The sequence below is a fragment of the Telopea speciosissima genome, chromosome 2, assembly GCF_018873765.1.
Source record: "Telopea speciosissima isolate NSW1024214 ecotype Mountain lineage chromosome 2, Tspe_v1, whole genome shotgun sequence".
NCBI lineage: Eukaryota > Viridiplantae > Streptophyta > Magnoliopsida > Proteales > Proteaceae > Telopea > Telopea speciosissima.
In genome coordinates this window covers 11,352,682-11,370,804 of record NC_057917.1, presented here as the reverse complement: position 1 = coordinate 11,370,804, position 18,123 = coordinate 11,352,682, and the positions used below count along the sequence as shown (strand labels likewise).

Here is an 18,123-nt window from a genome sequence, read left to right as displayed (position 1 = left end):
TCTCAAAATCCCCAATGTCATGATAATAATGACAATGACTGATAATCACCCTACCCTCCCCATCCCCTCTTCCAGCTTCAGCTCACTTACCACCGGCTACCAGACAACCAACACGAGTTTAATTCTCATTCTTCATCTCTATCTTTCCAGAACCCACCAAGAAATTGCAGACACAATTGGTCCTCTAGCCATCGTGGGTAGCTGAACCTTAACAACCCAGTGGCAACAGGAGAAATCGTCGTCATCCCCAGCAATTTAGCACTAGACCTACAATAGTGGAGGAGGAGGCTTCTTTTCCGGGGGCGGTAATAGTTGAAGTACTCACTCTCTTCTAGCGGTCGAAAATTTCTCAATTTCACGAAGAGAAAAACACCAAGGTGGTAAAAGAAAATTTCTCTAATTTTGAGGCATTTTTTCAAATTTCATTCTTAGAATCTTCCATCGGGGAAACGTATAACAAACTCCCAAAAAATTTTGGAAGGCAAGAAAACTGTACCAAATTTGTATTGTTCTTTCTTTTATGCAACCAAACAGAGCCATAGAGTAGAAAATTTAGATTTCGTTTCTGGGTTAGCTATTTCAGAGTGGAATTGTCTGTACAAACAAACATCCCCGGAGTCCCTAACGTTCTGCGGAACTCCTCTGCAAAAAGCGCGTAGACTTTCACCATACGCGCCTATCTAATCCTAAATAAATCTTACCCAAAAAAAAAAAAAAAGATATATCCTAAATAAGTCTGCCACGTGCCAAAAGGTTATTGCATCATCAAGTAGAAGAAGGATCCAATCGTAATTTTGTCTCTACAGTTTGAGTCTTTGAGAGGTGGTGAAGAGGGAAAGAGAGGGGAGAGACGTAGAGAACGAATTCCATAAAGAAGCGACGATTTCCTTCTCTCCTGACTTCCTGTGATCTTTTGTTCTTCGTTTTTGTTTCCTGCGATCGAAATTTCTTGAATTTTCCTTCGTCTGACGTTCAAAGTCTCAAAGGGGGTTCCTCCAGTCATGTTCAAATCCTTCTGGTATGTCCACCCATATCTCTTATTCTTTTGCTACTGTTTCTTTCTTGTGCCTCAGAACTAGTATCTGGTTTTGGGGTTCTTGTAACCCCTTTGATCTTGGTATTGCAAATTTATCTCTTTTTTTTTTTTATTTCATTAAGAAATTAGGATGTCCCCGATTGGTTTCCCGTGTGATTTTATGTGATGGATAATTTTATTTTCAGTTACTTCTCTGAATGTTACTGTATGATTCTTATCTATTAATTATGGATTCTTTTTTGAAAATTTTTGAGATTATATATATAGAATGGGGATAAATTTAGATTGTGCTAGGTTTTACTTCCTCTTCTGATGCTTATTGGTTGTCTGTAACGCTATACATGCTTGTTTAGGTTTTGCTGCAACATAATCAAATTGGTTTTAACCATAGTCGTTTCACTTAGCATGGATGTTAGTTTCCCTGCACTCATTGCAAAACCTTGGCTTAACAAAGTAATGCTTTAGGGTATGAATTGGTGAAGTGATGTGGTGTCTAATTTTTCTTAAGACCATTAATTAATAGGGACAGTGACTAAATGCTCTGGGCTGCTAGAATGTTTAAGTTATGTTTCCTATTTTTTAGGGAGATCATTGGAGGACATGAAAAGCAATACAAAAGTGGTTATTTACAGTTATATCTTTCTGTGATCAGTTAGCATTTAGGAAATTTTGTCTAGAGGTCGAGGCCTTCGCGTGGATGGTGGCTTCATATTGGGACTTAACTATTTTCTCTTGTAAGAGGGATACTATTACTACCAGTGACCTAAATTGATATTAAGGTGAGGACATAGAGGGGAAGATTTAACACACTTATTTCTCCATTGCCAGGTGGGCTTGGGTGTTAGAGGTATGACATAGGACTTTTATGGGGTGGCTTAGGTAACACCTAGAAATACTTGAGTCCTTTTCTGCTCATGGCTGTCTAGTTATGTTCTTTAGATTGAATTCTATGGAAGACACTTTGTCTGCCATATGTTGGGGTTTTGTGGAAAGAGGAATAAAGAGTTCCCCCACCCCCACCTGCCAGTTTTACATCTATCACTTCCAAAATATTTTGGGATAATGGTTCTTTTCTGATTATTAGGCATGTTTTTTGAAGGAACTTAGAGGTATATTACGTCCTTTTTTTTTTTTTTACTGAAGAGCCATCCTATGGGAAAATTTATTGCATTGTATAGATTTCTATTTCTTTTTATTGTTTTTCCTCTATAGGAAATGCTTCCCCTCTCCACTTTCTTTTCCCCCATACATATACATAGTTTAAATTAACTTTTTTCACTGTAGATTAAAAGTTGAAGTTTCTAACCTTTTCGTTTTACAGGGGTTCTCAGGAGCAACAATCTCAGCCACATCCACAAGAGGCTTCTACACAGGCTTGGTACCCTTCTTCATTGGTTGGCTCGCCAAATTCATCACGACCATCCACACCAAATAGCAGCTTTACTGGTTCTAGTGTACAAAGGCCTTCAGACCGGCCACAGTCTCCGTCACATATGCAGCTTTCTCCTGCTGAAGCTGCGGGTATGATTAATCTGTTAAAGGACAAAAGGTAATTTTAGAATGATCTTTGCATATTTAGTTGGATTGTTCCTTTTGATTGGCTTCTAGTAGGTGATTAATGTAGTAAAGATGGTCTAAAATGTGTCTGTGTGATGAATTCTTATGAGGGATCAGTGGTAAGGACATGAATTTAGCACCGATTGTCCTTAAAGAAAACCAGAACAGTTGATTTCTAAATTTATGGGCAGTGAGTTTCTGAGTTTTTTTTTTGGATAAATATTAATTTTTTTTCTGAGTAATATTTGAAAAGGAATGATTAAGTTTTTTGTCACAAGAGCCAGGGATGTCCTCAGCGAGGACATTGTTTTAGCATGGAGGTTTATACAAATCTTAGACTAAATTCTAATCACCAGTGAGTGCATTGAGGATATCAGAAGCGCTGATGGGGAATGTTTTGCTTGTCAACTAGAACTGAGGGTCTTGGAAGTAAATAGAAAAATAGGTATCTGATTGGTTGTCTTTGTTTCGAGCATAGTTATCAAAGCGTTGCCATGGCGTCCAGACTCCATGGTTGCCTTGGATGCCTTGGGCACCATGGCGGGCGCCTTGCCGCCATGGCGGTGTCGCCTTGTTTTTTTACCCTCTAAAATGCCATGGTCGCCTTTCCGCCTTGATAACTATGGTTTTGAGTTCAGGTTGTTGCTTGAGGTCTCTACTCAAGCCCCACCTGATTTATGGTTGTAGTGTGGTGTTTCAGCAGCATTTGAACCCATGGTCCAAAAACCCACCGGACCTAAATTTGAGTTGGTTAGGTTGGGTCTGTTGTGTGCCTGATGCAAGTTGCACTCCTGCTGTTTAGTACCCTCCTCAACCTCTACTTTAGAGGCCTGATAGGTACTTTCATATTTTCTCGTTCATGAGCAGTTACTTCTATTTGTTTCATTGATGGTACAGAGTATTTCATATCTCAACTTTCCTTGAAGACAAACTTTTAACATGCTGTCATATTCTGTGGAGTTTGATCCATACTGTTTGTGTTGCACATGCTTGGGATTGATAATTATAATAATTATCATCTGAGTAGTTACTGTGATGAATGGGATTTTCACATTCAGCATCTGAGTAGTTACTGTGATGAATGGGATTTTCACATTCAGATTGCAGTTGTGACTATTTCCTGCTATATTTTGTACTGCCAACTGGTAATTACTGCCTCATTCTGTTGTTGCCATTGAGTAACTGTAGTGTTGACGAGTTGCGGAAGCTTTTGTCGGATAAAGATGCATACAACCAGTTCTTGCTCTCCCTTGATCAAGTGAGGACACAGAATAATGTAAGTTGTAGAGCTCACTTTCTAGGAACACATTTTTAACTTATATACCTATACTTTCATTGTAATTTGCTATAATTGACTTGATGAAATGCCTAAGGGCATGATATGGTTTGCTGCAGCTGAAGTGGGAATTAGTTAGGCCAAATCCAGAAAGATGAGTTGTTAATTATTAGCAGAAACTGAGTAGCTTAATATTAGTGGGTGGAACCTTGGCATGACGGTTAAGTTGCACTATTGCAACCAACAGGTTGCGGGTTTGAAACATGGAAACAGCCTCTCCGTGAAGCGGGGGTAAGGCTGCGTACATTTGCCCCTTCCAGACACTGTAGTAGCTGGAGCCTCGTGCACTGGGATGCGCTTAATTTTTGAGTAGCTTAATATTACGGAACATGAATAAAGATTAATTAAAAAAAGCCTAAGTCATCACGAAAATAATTTGAAAAACATGTGTCACTTCTAATTTTATTGTGAGAAGAGATACCTGTATCGTAATATAGAAGAGTTAATTGAAAGACATAAGACCAAAGAAACAAATTAGAATGAGAAGGAAACATATAATGAGAACTCTTCTGACTAGACTGATTTTTCCCTTGCATCTTTGAAGTCTTTCTTTGTTTTTTTGTTCTCATTATATGCTTCCCAAATCTTTTTGCTGTATGATTTATGATGGCTGGGCTGAGCATTTGTTTTTTTGTTATAGAGGATCTCTTCTTATTTCCTCTTTCCTCTCTTTGCTTCTCTCTTGCTCTTTGGAGTTTAATGTGCTTTTATATATATATATATATCAAACCATATGTCAAGCATTGAATGTTGGGATGTGGTTGTTCATTTCTCCCTTATCTCTCTTCACATTTAGAGAACCCTTGCAATTGAATTTCTTTAATCAGATGAAACTTACTGCAAGGGTCCCTTTGCATAATAACTGTCATTGTTTTTTGCTGCCAAAAAGCAGCATCATGAGCTTTAAGCCCAAGTCCTATTTCCTATTTTACCTACTGGTGGACCATTAAATCAATTACGGCTAAGAGAGATCCTGCCCATTAAGGCTAAGAAATCTAGTTTAAAACTTGGCAAAGGAGCAAGGATGAGGAGAATTTAAAAAGGTATAAATTTGCTAGAAATGAAGCTAAGAAGATAGTAGGGAAAGCAAGGACTAAGAAATATGTAGATCTAACTAGGTTGTTTAATAAGATTGTGAACACAAGAAGGAGAAGCATTCTGGTTATGATTTATAAAAATAAATGTGATATTCAGAGCTGTAATAACTATAGAGGAATAAAACTTATGAGCCATACTATAAAATTATGGGAAGAGTAATTGAAACCTGCCTGAGACAAGAATCTAATATTTTGGATAACCATTTTGGTTTTAGGCCAAGAAGATCAACCACGGAAGCTATTTATTTGCTTAAGATACTAATGAAAATATTTAAAGAATGTAAGAAGGATTTCCATATGGTCTTTAATGACTTAGAAAGAGATAGGATAGAATCCCTTGAGAGTTAATTAGGGAAGTGTAGAGAAAAGTGTTTCAAGTAATTATGTGGACATGGTTTTTTTTTTTAAATGAACATGGTTCAAGATATGTATAATCGTGTAAGCATAGTTGCCACAGTGTCTAGGCGACTCAAAGCGTTGGAGGGTGCTAGACGCAAGGTGACACCAACAAGGTGCCTAGGCGCACTCTAGGCGACCAAGGCAGCTAGACGCCTAGGCGATGACACCTTGACAACTATGTTGTGTATTTAGTGTAAGAACCAGGGGGGGGGGGGGAGGGTAGTGAATTCCCAATTACATTTGGATTACATGAAGGATCAGCTCTAAGCTCGTATTTGTTTGCGCTGATCATAGATGAGCTGACTAGGAACATTCAAGATCAGATCCTTTGGTGTATGCCTTTTGCTGATGATATTGCTTACGAGGATGAAGCAAAAGCATGGATATATGCGTAGTTGGAATTATAGGGATCAACCTTGGATCTGAAAGTTGTAAGATTAGTAGAACAAAATAGAGTATATGGTGTGTAATTTTAGTAACAATAAGACTAAAAGTGGGGTGGTAAAAATTGATTATAGGGAGCTCGCACAAAATGAAAAATTAGGTACCTAGGTTAAAAAATACAGATAGGAGGAGAAATAGAGGATGATGTTGCACTAAGAATTAGAATATGGTGGATACAGTGGAGGGGTGCATCCAGAGTGTTGTGATCGATGTATTCTTTTACAACTCAGAGAAAAATTTTATAGGATAGTATACAAACCGTCAATGATGCTGAAACTAAGATGTTGAGTAAGTGAGTGGTAAAACTAGAAAAGATAAAATAAGGAATGAACAAATTAGAGCTAATCTAGGAATACATGATGAGTTGCGAGAATATAGTTTGAGGTGGCATGGACATGTGCAATGGAGGCCTTTGAATGCTCCAAGACAGAAGGGGTGATTTGATACGAATTTCTGTCATAGGGAAGCCAGTCCAGCTTACGCAATGGTGTGTGCGGGCGGAACGCTGACAGGATTCTTCTTGGACCAGGCATTCGGCCAACCTTCCATCATGAGTTATCGGCAAGGTACTAAAACTCGGGTCTCGGTACCAACTCGGCCCTTGGAAAAACCGAGTCAAGTCGAGATCTCGGCAAGTTGGTGCTTTTTTCTTTTTTTTTTCTGACTTGAAGCCTCAACTCAGTGGGTTTTAGACCTAGTTTGGGTTTGAAATTTGGTATTTAACCTATTTTAGGCCATTTAAACACAATGGCACTATCAGATTTTGCAAGAACAAAGTCCAAATGAGTTTCAATTCGGACCATAGATTGGTAGGTGATGACGTACTAAAATACCCTACTCTATACATAATTTAGTAATAGAAAGCAAGCAAAACATTCAATTAATAGCTAAACAACTTAAATAAGAATTAGAAATGTTAAAGTGATACATCAAACTGTTTAACAGTGTTACAACTATCATCACATAAAATGACTTTGAATCAAGTATTCAGTCCCCGCTAGTGTCACATAGTCTTCCCATGACATAGTGTTGCTGTAATGCTGCATATAGTGCTCCACAACAAGCATATAAGAGTTCTATTGAGTTAGGTAAGTAAATACATAGTAGATGGATCATTTCCATGGGTCAACCCGAGATCTCGCGAGATATGTCGAGTTCTGTCGAGTTAGGTAAGTAAATACTTAGTAGAAGGGTCATTTCCATGGGTCAACCCGAGATCTCGCGAGATATGTCGAGTTCTGTCGAGTTAGGTAAGTAAATACTTAGTAGAAGGGTCATTTCCATGGGTCAACCCGAGATCTCGCCGAGATATTGCACTTTTATGTACCGTATGCCATCTCGTCTCGGTTTCTCAGAAAACCGAGACGAGAGCCGAGATCTCGCCGAATCAAGACAAGTTTTAGAACTATGGTTATCGGCGCTCAGCTGCGCCCCACACTTACAGTCTAATCACGGTGTCCTTTTTTACGATGCCTTTGTCTCTATTTAGGGACAAAGCACAGCGCTCGTCATTCACGCATTTTCTCATTCTGAAAGCCAGCTTTCTAAAGGAGGGGGGACATGGTCTGGCAGTTAATTACATCTGGATTTTCAAAACCTAAGACTATATATTCGTGTCATATCTGATATATGAAAGCAAACAGACGCCCCGTGTATTACATTACATTTTGACACAGCATTCAATGACATATCAATTCCATCTAGGAATGAATTGATAGAACTTAATTTGATGATTTCGATAGAAAAAAAAATAGTACACGAATAAATTCAGATGGTTTTGTATACTAAGATTAAAGGGTCTGGCATTATTGTTACTGATTGGTAATCAGATTGAAGGACTTCAAAGAGCCAGGGTAGGCCAAAAATTACTCTAGGAGATGTGAGAAAAGACATGCATAGCTTAGAACTAGTAACATGTGTTGTTTTGAATAGAGCTGGTTCGAGAAAAGGCTCCATGCAACCGACCCCATTTATTTGGGATAAGGTTGAGCTGAGTTGAGTCGAGTGTTAGTTTTGGTCAACATCGCTACACAAAGTCAAGTGCAGGTTAACGAGGATCTTTCCTACAGTTAATGCCATATGCCAAACATATGGCAGCAGATGAAAGGTTCCACTTTAATATGTTCCTTTAACCTGTCGGCTGAGCATTTCCACCTAGTAGTCATTCCTTCCTTGGCCTGAATGCTTGACAGAACTAATATGAAAAGATGACGAAGCTCAGATAATATCTCACATGTGGAAAGGCAAAGTAACAGAAATGAATTCCTCCTCAATATCCTTTGCACACTGTAACAGAACTGAAGTTGAAACCATAGTTGTCATGGCGGCATGGCGGTCCAAGGCGGTGGAGGCCTGTCTAAGCGCTTAGGCGGTAGAGCAGCCGCCTAAGCGGAGCTTAAGTGGTAAAGGCGGTCTAGCGTTAGTTTTCTCCCTCCCCTCCCCCCCCACCAAAACACTCAATAGTCAATACATGATGGCATGATGCATCACAGTATCATACCTTATATCATTAAAAATTAAATACAGAGAAGCAGCAGGCAGCAGTTAACCAAGTTACTCTAATACCATTACCAAGCCAAAAAAAAAAAAAAAAGCAGCAGAGAAGAAGAAGTAGCAGAACCAAATCTCATGAGCAATTGCTGTAGTTGTTAGTACTATAGAGAAGAAGCGGCAGAAGAAGAAGAAGAAGCAGCTTAGAAGTTACAGAATACAGACTTAAAAAAATAAAAAAATAAAAAGCAGCAGCAGTAGGCTTTACAGGCTACAGAGAAGAAGCAGAAGAAGTAAGGAAGTTGCCAAGCAAAAAAAAAAAAAAAAAGGAGAGTTACCGTTACAGACTACAGAGAAGAAGCATAGATAGAAGTTACCAAAAAAAAATAAAAAATCAAAGAAGAAGTTACCGTTACAGACTACACTCTACAAAGAAGAAGAAGCATAGAAGTAGAAGTGTAGAACTATAGAAGTTGCCAAGCAAAAAAAAAAAGGAGACAAGAAGTTACCATTACAGACTACAGAGAAGAAGCATCATAGAACCATAGAAGTTACCAAGTAAAAAAAAAAAAAAAAACCAGAAGATCAGAAGAAGTTACCGTTACAGAGAAGAAGAAGCATAGGGAGTAGAGACTTACCTTGTCGTAAAGGTAGGAGGAGGAGGAAGCTTTGCCTTTTGCGTAAAGGACTCGAGAGGTAGGAGGAAGCTTTGCCTTCGCCTAAGTCAAGTTGCCGTTGCCGGAGCCAGAAAGGAAGGAGGAAGGTCGCAGTGTCGCACAACCTTTTGCGGAGAGGAGTCGAGGGTTTTAATTTTAATTTCTTAGAGAAGAAGTTAAAGGCTAGCCTTTAACAGTTTTACGTTTTAACTTTTAGGGATTTTAGACTTTTAGTTGTAAAGGATATTTATCCCATGTAGCAGCATACGTGAGATAATTGTACACCAACCAATACCAATTAAACAAAAAGAATAATATATAATTGCATGAAAAAAATCAAAAAACAAATACACACTCCATATTGGCGTCCGCCTTGCCCTCATGGCGTCCCAAGGCGTCGCTTTAACCGCCTTGGCGACGCCTAGAGGGTCAAGTCGGCCGCCATTCACGAGTCCTGTTAAGCGTAGGCTCGCTCAATACATGGGTTTCTGCGTGGACTAGGCGACGCCTTGACAACTATGGTTGAAACTAATCTGCAGCCAGAGAACTAGAAGAAGAAATCAAAGGAGAAAGAAGGACTGAGAGAAGGAGAAGAAGGAAAAACCGAGAGAAAAGAAGACCTCTCACGATTTAGTTAAATTAACTAAATCGTGAGGGACAGATTTATTTATAATAAAACTTAAGTGAATTACAATATGAAGTACCCAAAATACCCTTAAGATATAAAACTAACTAGAACTAACTAGAAAGCACAATAAAAGACATAAACAACCCCAAACATCTAAACACGATAATCTTAACACTCCCCCTCAAGCTGGAGCATAGACATCACCAAGATCCAGCTTGGAACAGCCGTTTGCAAACTGAGGTCAAAACAAAGCTTTGGTAAACATATCGCCGAGCTGAAACTGGGATCGAACAAAAGGGGTAGTAATCAACTTCTTCAGAACAGCATCACGAACAAAATGACAGTCAACTTCAATGTGCTTGGTTCGTTCATGAAACACAGGGTTGTTGGCAATATAGATAGCAGCCTGGTTATCACAGTACATCTCCATGGGCTGATTACTGGAATAACCAAGCTCATGAGCAAAGGAACGAACCCACATCAATTCAGCAGCTGTGTGAGCCATAGCTCTGTACTCAGCCTCTACACTGGAACGAGCAACAGTAGTTTGTTTCTTGCTCTTCCAAGCAACCAAGTTACCACCAAAGAAAGTACAGTAACCTGTAGTAGATCTACGATCACCGTACGAACCAGCCCAATCGGCATCAGAAAATCCAACAATGCTAGTGTGTCCATGACGGCGATAGATAAGCCCCTTGCCAGGAGCACCCTTAAGGATGCGTTTGGTTGCATAAATTTCTGGATGTCTTCAACATTCAGATGTAACATCCATAGATCAGAGTATCTGTGGATTTGGAATTTCTGGATGCCTGCTTTAGTTCTCTGTTTGGTTACCCTGATTCTGAACCTGAATCTACAAGAATAACTGTTTGGTTACTTCACCTCTGCAACCATTCCAAGTTATTTTCTGCCATTAGGTTCTCAATTCAATTTTCTATCAAGCTTTGCATACTCTATAATTAGTGTTGCCTGATATGCAGTTGCTGGTAATTGTGGTGTTCTCAGCTGCTAAAAGACGGCTTGCCCAAATTTGGAATCAATTCTAGCACACCACACCATCGCACATCTTCAGTTTATTACTTGAAGATCAATTCGAACATTTCAGACAATCAGAACCCTAAAACACTGATGTTGGCTATTTGCAGAACGAGAGAGAGAGAGAGAGACAGAGAGACAAAGAGAGAATGAGAGAGAGAGAGGAGATAGAACGAGAGAGGAGCAGAGCTGCAAACGGCAACAACGACGGCGGCGACGAGGAGGAGCTGCGGCTACAAGGAGGAGCAACGGCGACGAGGATGAGCAGCAGCAACGACGGTTACCGTGAACTTGGAAAATCTCGATTTTTTTGAATCTCCAGATGTTGAGGCTTTTATAGAACGGGGTGAATCTTCAGATTTCACCTTAAGAAGTGAAATCTGAAGATTCACGATTTTTAGTGTAAATGGTGGATCTCTAGATTTTTGTGTATCTCTAGATGTCATCTCTTAAATCAACCAAACACTACATGAAGTTGAGAATCATGATTCTGTTGATTCAACATCCAGGGATTTACACAACCAAACACGTTCTAAGGTAACGTAAAATACGACAAGCAACCTCCCAATGAACTTGGTTAGGTGTTTGCATGAATTGACTGATAACACCCACAACAAAGGAAATATCAGGACGAGTAACTGTAAGATAGATAAGTCTACCGACCAGGCGTCGATACTGGTGTGGATCACCAAAGGCTGTGTTATCAGATGCACCAAACTTGACATGAGGATCCATAGGAGTATCAATAGGTTTACAACCCATCATACCTGTCTCATCAAGTGAATCAAGTACATACTTCTGTTGGGACAAGCTTAGACCACGAGAACTACGAACAACCTCGATGCCAAGAAAATACCTGAGGTTACCCAAATCCTTAATCTGAAAATTGTCTAGTAGATATGTCTTCACCTGTGCAATCCCAGAAGCATCATTACCAGTAATAATAATATCATCAACATATACGGCTAAGATGACCACATTAGACCCCTGTCGTCTAACAAAGATAGAGTGATCAGAGTAGCACTGAGAAAATCCACAACTAGCAACAACACTGCTAAATTTATCAAACCAGGCACGGGGAGACTGTTTCAGTCCATAAATTGCCTTATGAAGGCGACAAACTCGGACACTATCCTCCCCCTGAGCAACATACCCAGGAGGTTGCTCCATATACACCTCCTCCTGCAAGTCACCATATAAGAAAGCATTCTTCACATCCATCTAAAAAAGAGGCTAGTCAAGGTTAGCAGCCAAAGAAAGCAAAATACGAACTGAATTCAGCCGCGCAACAGGAGAGAAAGTCTCAAAGTAATTGACCCCATAGGTCTGGGTGAACCCCTTGGCAACCAAACAGGCCTTGTGTCACTCCACAGTACCATCGGGATTATACTTCACCGTGTACACCCAACGACACTTAACAAGATCCTTACCAAGTGGGAGATCAACCATAGCATTTTTCCACTCAGGGTGAGACATAGCAAGGGTATAAGAAGTGGGAATAAAAGTAGAATGTAATGCAGTAGCAAAAGCACGATAATGAGAGGGAAGATGAGAAACAGACACATAATTTGCCATAGGATAAAGAGGACGGGTAGTGCAAGTACGAGTACCTTTTCTCTGAGCAATAGGGAGATCATCAACAACAACAGGAGGATCTGTAGGCAAAGAATCAGCTGGTGGCGGTAAAGGTGGGGCTGCAATAGGTTGAAGTGGGAGCAGCGGCTGCTGTTGGTGACGACGCACATAAACCTGTACAGGTGGGGCAGCTATCGGCATAGGAAGAGGAGGAAGAGGAGCAGGGGCAGCAACCCGACCAACTTCATCAAGATGAACATCAACAGAGGAACCAGCAAAGTAAGGGGAACTCTCGAAAAAGGTAACGTCAGCAGAAATAAACTGTTGGCGAGTAACAGGGTCAAAACATCGATACCCCTTCTGGGTACGAGAATATCCAAGAAACAAACACTTAACAGCCCGAGGAGATAACTTATCAAGCCCGGGGGCGAAGCACATGAACAAAACACTGACACCCAAAAACACGAGGAGGAAGAGAGAAAACAGCCCGATCAGGAAACACTATGTTGAAAGGAATTTGATTATTTAGAACAGATGAAGGCATACGATTAATAAGAAAACAGACTGTCAACACCGCATCTACCCAATAGAGTTTGGGAGCATGCATATGAAACATCAAAGAACGAGCGACATCTAACAAATGGCGATTCTTGCGCTCAACCACACCATTTTGTTGGGGTGTATAAGAGCAAGAAGTTTGGTGAAGAATGCCATTGTCAGAACAAAACTGAGAGACTTCACGCTGAATTGATTCAAGGGCATTGTCAGTACGCAAAGTTTTTAAAGGAACACCAAATTGAATTCGAATTTCATTATAAAACTGTTTGAAGACAGATACAAATTCAGATCAATCCTTCAAGAGGTACAGCCATGTCATCCGGGAATGATCATCAATAAAACTAACAAAATAAGAAAACCCTAACCGACTTTTGACCCTACAAGGACCCCAAATATCCGAATGAACCAACTGAAATAAAGAAGTACGCCTAGACTCTGGACTCAAGGGAAAAACAGTACAATGATGCTTGCCAAGCTCACAACCTTCACACTCAATACGGGAGACAGACTTACAACTGGGAACAAGGTGCTGCAGCTTAGATAGAGAAGGATGTCCTAGCCGATAGTGCCAATGTAAAGGAGATACGCCAGGAGAAGTAGCAACCGCTGCAGTGGATGTAGTCCCCAAATCAAAGTAATATAGGCCTCCCTGTTCATACCCGCCACCAATCTTCGTCTTTGTTGCAAGATCCTGAAAGACACAATAAGAAGGGTGAAAGGTGATAGAACAATTCAAAGTTTTAGTTAATTGACTAACAGACAAAAGATTAAGAGGAAGCTTGGGAACATGGAGAACATTAGTTAAAGATATGTCAGAAGACAAGGAAACTTTCCCATGACCAGTGACTGGTATAGAGGATCCATCTGCAATAGAAATTCGAGATGACATACAAGGTTGTGTGTAAGATGAAAACAAATTAGGCTTACCGGTCATGTGAGAAGATGCTCCGGAGTCAATGACCCACGGAGAGGATGAGGATGCGAAACAAGCAGTAGTACCTGAGTGGGCAAGGACAGCGGTAGATGTAGAAAAAGAAGCCTCAAGTTGCTGGACTCGTTGTAAGAGTTGAGAGACTAGATCATTAGAAGAATTACCACCATCAGTAGAGGATCCCGGGGCAGTGTCGGAAGGGTGCACAGAATCAGGCCCGCCATCAGATACAGCAGAGTTTGCAAATTGCTCACGGGCCCACTGTGGTTTGCCATGTTTGAGCCAACACTTATCAATAGTATGATTAGACCGATTACAATGAGTGCACCATCGAGAGCTAGTATCAACAGAACCAGAACCAGCAGTGTTAGACATATTCCCATGACCTCCAGAACCAGCTCCACGACCACGCCCAAAAGTAGAACCACGACCGTGAGAAGAGGTACCACCATCACCACGGCCATGCCCTCCAGTAGAAGTGAACAGTGCAGAATTATCTTTGTTGGTAGGAGCTGAATCAGACTTCACCACTGAAGGGGATACAACTCTCTGGAGCCGACAATATGCTTCATTCATAGAGGGGATCTTCTGTCCAGTCAACAATTGACTTTTGACGGATTGAAGATCAGAATCTAACCCAGAGAGAAATTTGGCAACAAAAAATTCAGATCGTTGGGACTTAATTACAGCAGCATCAGTAGAAATAGGCTGGCATACATTAAGTTCTTCCCACATCCCCTTCAATGAACTGTAATACTCACCAAGGGATTTTCCATCTTGTTTAAAAGAGAAGAATTTCTCATAGAGATCATAAATTCGGGACAGATTTGTATCTTGAGAGTAGCTTTGCTTGAGTTCTTCCCAAACACCCTTGGCAGTTTTATGAAACATAACATTAGAAGCAATGGAGGGTTCCATGCTATTCCAAAGCCAGCAAAGAAGGGTTGCATTCTCAGCCTTCCAATCATCATATTTGTCATCAGTGGTTGGCAGAGGGTCCATGGTAAGGTATTTCATCTTCCGGCGAGCAGTGATATAGACCTCAAAGGCTTGAGTCCAAAGTAGATAATTAGAAGCACCATTCAGCTTCACACTGGTAATCTGAATGTTAAAGTTATCGGTAGAAGACTTAGTATCAGCCATTAGGGAGAATTAATAGATGCACACACCAATGTTGATAACAGCCCAAGAGAAAAAAGAACAAAAAACCCTGATCAGGGTAAAATCGATAGCCTTGAAGTGTAGGGCAGAACAGCCCAATACAGAAGTATAATCTTCGATAATAACCAGCACTAATGATGTATAATCACTGTAAATCCAGCAGCAAGGATGAAGAATAGATCCCAGAAAAACAAATAAATCGATTTCCTCAGAATTTTGGAATATCGATTGTCAGGGTTTTAGAGCAAGCAAGAAACCAATCTTCAAGGACTTCAAACAGCAGCAGGAACATACACAATCAGTTGCAGCATGGCTGGGAAGTCTAGTCCTTCATGAATATATGACTAAAGTTCAGATCAATATAGGCAACATAGGTTGCTGTAAACCACGATAAACAAAGGGGTGAAAAACCTTCAAAACAGCGGCAGCAAGATGAATCTCGTGGATCAGAATTCAATGTTCTGATACCAGGTAACAGAACTGAAGTTGAAACTAATCTGCAGCCAGAGAACTAGAAGAAGAAATCACAGGAGAAAGAAGAAGAACCGAGAGAAAAGAAGACCTCTCACGATTTAGTTAAATTAACTAAATCGTGAGGGACAGATTTATTTATAATAAAACTTAAGTGAATTACAATATGAAGTACCCAAAATACCCTTAAGATATAAAACTAACTAGAACTAACTAGAAAGCACAATAAAAGACAAACAACCCCAAACATCTAAACACGATAATCTTAACACACAAAATTCGCAGATTCCCTTTGTGATCTGGTGTTGGGCCATTACAATTCTATCCAGCAGCTTAGTCTGCATGTATTGGGTGTTTCACACCTAAAAACCAAATGCAGCCCCTTCTGTTGATGAACTGGAGACATGTAGGAGAGCCATTACTTCTGGTTCTGTATTTTATTGGGGATTGCTTCTAACCATTGTTTTTGGATTTTCCTTGTCAGCTACGGGATGAACTACGGAGGGAAACTTTGCAGCTTACAAGTAAGTGTAGTTGCATCATTGCATTTTACTACTAATTCTTTGTGCAGCTTGTGTCATTTACAGAGCAAATTTGACAAGTTTTTCCTTTTTCATTCTCTTTTAATGAATGTCTATTATGTCTTTTAAATAGGGGAAAACTTGGAGAAGCAACCACGCATCTTGGAACTTACAAACCAGGTGAGCATTGGACAGGCTCTTTAAAAATTGGCAACTTGAAACTATACTGAAAATTACCCTGCATCTATATGGAACAACAGTGCCGAATTATTCGGACAACAGAGTTAGCTACCGCCAAGGAGAAACTGAATGATCTGGAGAGACAAAAAGAAGAAACCCTTAGGTATTCACCCTCAATGCTGCTCCATAGGCTTCAAGGTAAGTTAAAATTTCTTTTTGGTACATAGACTCTTGTTATTTTCATTGGATGTATTCATAGCTGCTCAGGTGGCACTGATGCTTGGTAGTGTGAGGATTTTAAAATTAACCCACTGGGTAATAAACATGGCATGATTAACTGGTTTGGGTTTTGCAGATGCGACGAACAAGGCTGAAGAGGAATCTGATACTCTTCACCGGCAATTACTTGAGAGAGAGATTGATATGGGTGTTTTTGTACAGAAGTACAAGAGGCTACGCAGTACTTATCATAGACGAGTGCTCACCCATCTTGCAGCCAAGACATCCTCTGTGTGAGTGTTCATCTATGTATGTATAAAAGAGGGTTTCTTGAATAGTGTCAAATAGTTTGCTTGCTGTTGGACTGTGGAACTCTGTGGTGTATTCATTTTACTTTGCTGATGTTTGAAACACATTATTGTTCCACAATCAAGTGCCTTGAAAACCCCATCTCGCTCAGCTAGAGTCACACGCTCATATTGCTCAGATGAAGAAAATAGAAACTCCTGGAAAAGAAAATTGGTTGATGCTGCTGTTGACTTGGGTCTATCATTGTCTTCTGTTTCCTTTATATTCCCCCCCTGGGAACTGGGAAGGAAAGGTTATGGGATGTAAGTATTTAACACAAACATCTCACTTGGCCATTTTTTGGAGGAAACTAGCCCAAGGCACCCTGTTTTTCCAGGTTTCGTGTAGGCCAACCTGTCTGCTTTTTTGGTCCTGGTACTCATCCTGGCCAATATTAATCCTATTCAAATTCTGGGTTTGATCTTTTGTCCTTGAGCTCTGTGAAGTTTCTGTTTGTCTCAACTGAATATTTTACATGACTTGATTAGAAGCAAAAGAAATTTATTGATAGAAGGTAAATGAAAATATTGAACGGGATAAAGTTTATCTACTCGGCTGACCCCAAGCTACACGACCCTTGTGTCAAGATGCTCAATTAACTGTGAAGCTGAACACCTGACACTCACCAACATATGCCCACGAAACCGGGGGTGCCACTTCTGTCATTCTGAATCAGCTGATGCAGGGATGTGTTTTACACTACTCGTAAGAGTCAATTTCAAAATTATCCTAAATTCCTAACTATTTAAAGCAGATAGGTAATCAATTGTTATTCGATTTGATTTTGGTTTTCCTCAAACCATTTTGAAGGGGAATCCCTTGACCGTGGCTTTCAGATGGGTGGGACAGGGTTTTCTCGAGTTCATCCTATAGGGAATGGCTTTCAGACCGTGGCTGAACTCATGAAGGAAAACTCTCCTAAAATATTCAGACGGACATATCTACTCACTACTTGTGCCACATTGGAATGCTGATATAAAGGGAATATTGTGAAACTAATATTTCAAATTTCAGACTCAAAAAAATCATTAACCATCCTTACATGTCCATGCTCAAACATTGTATCCTTCAAATTGGAGCAATCCAAATAAATAAAAAAAATAAATAAATAAAGAATGCTCAAACATTGTTCCAATTGGTATCTTTCAAAGGACGTAGACGCCCAGAGCCTCAGAGTGGTTTGGTCATTTTGTCATCACAGTTAGCTTATGCTAAGTTGCTAACACATTTGATGGTAGGGGCACCCCCAACGAGTAGACATGTAACATTAGTTAACCATAGATGGCCCAGAATTAGAACCAGTTAAAATTAGACCTGCCAGCTTGCCAAGATTACAGTCTCGAGGAAGGTACGTGAGTTCAAAACACAAATCCACCTGCCAACAACTAGCCATTAATCAGGATGCCTTTAAAAATAGAAGCTTATCAAGTGATCTATCAGTTGCAGGTCAGTTTTAAGCAGTTTTAAGCATAGTGGTCTCT

General features: G+C 40.1%; 1 protein-coding gene across 1 annotated transcript; it reads left to right on the top strand.

The window, feature by feature from the left end:
* Positions 1-875: 875 nt before the first annotated feature.
* Positions 876-16,753, top strand: LOC122649472 (vacuolar protein-sorting-associated protein 37 homolog 1-like). Its single transcript, XM_043842645.1, has 7 exons — positions 876-1,018; positions 2,358-2,585; positions 3,782-3,869; positions 15,859-15,898; positions 16,029-16,075; positions 16,156-16,273; positions 16,431-16,753. The coding sequence occupies exons 1-7, from the start codon at positions 1,002-1,004 to the stop codon at positions 16,589-16,591; spliced, it is 699 nt and encodes a 232-aa protein (XP_043698580.1). The 5' UTR covers positions 876-1,001; the 3' UTR covers positions 16,592-16,753.
* The last annotated feature ends 1,370 nt before the right edge of the window (positions 16,754-18,123 follow it).

What these genes read in the sequence shown, in the direction of transcription:
- LOC122649472 (XM_043842645.1), top strand. An exon ending in AATCTGTTAAAGGACAAAAG is followed by an intron (nt 2,586 to 3,781) that starts GTAATTTTAGAA and finishes GAGTAACTGTAG; the next exon opens with TGTTGACGAGTTGCGGAAGC. An exon ending in GGAAACTTTGCAGCTTACAA is followed by an intron (nt 15,899 to 16,028) that starts GTAAGTGTAGTT and finishes TCTTTTAAATAG; the next exon opens with GGGAAAACTTGGAGAAGCAA.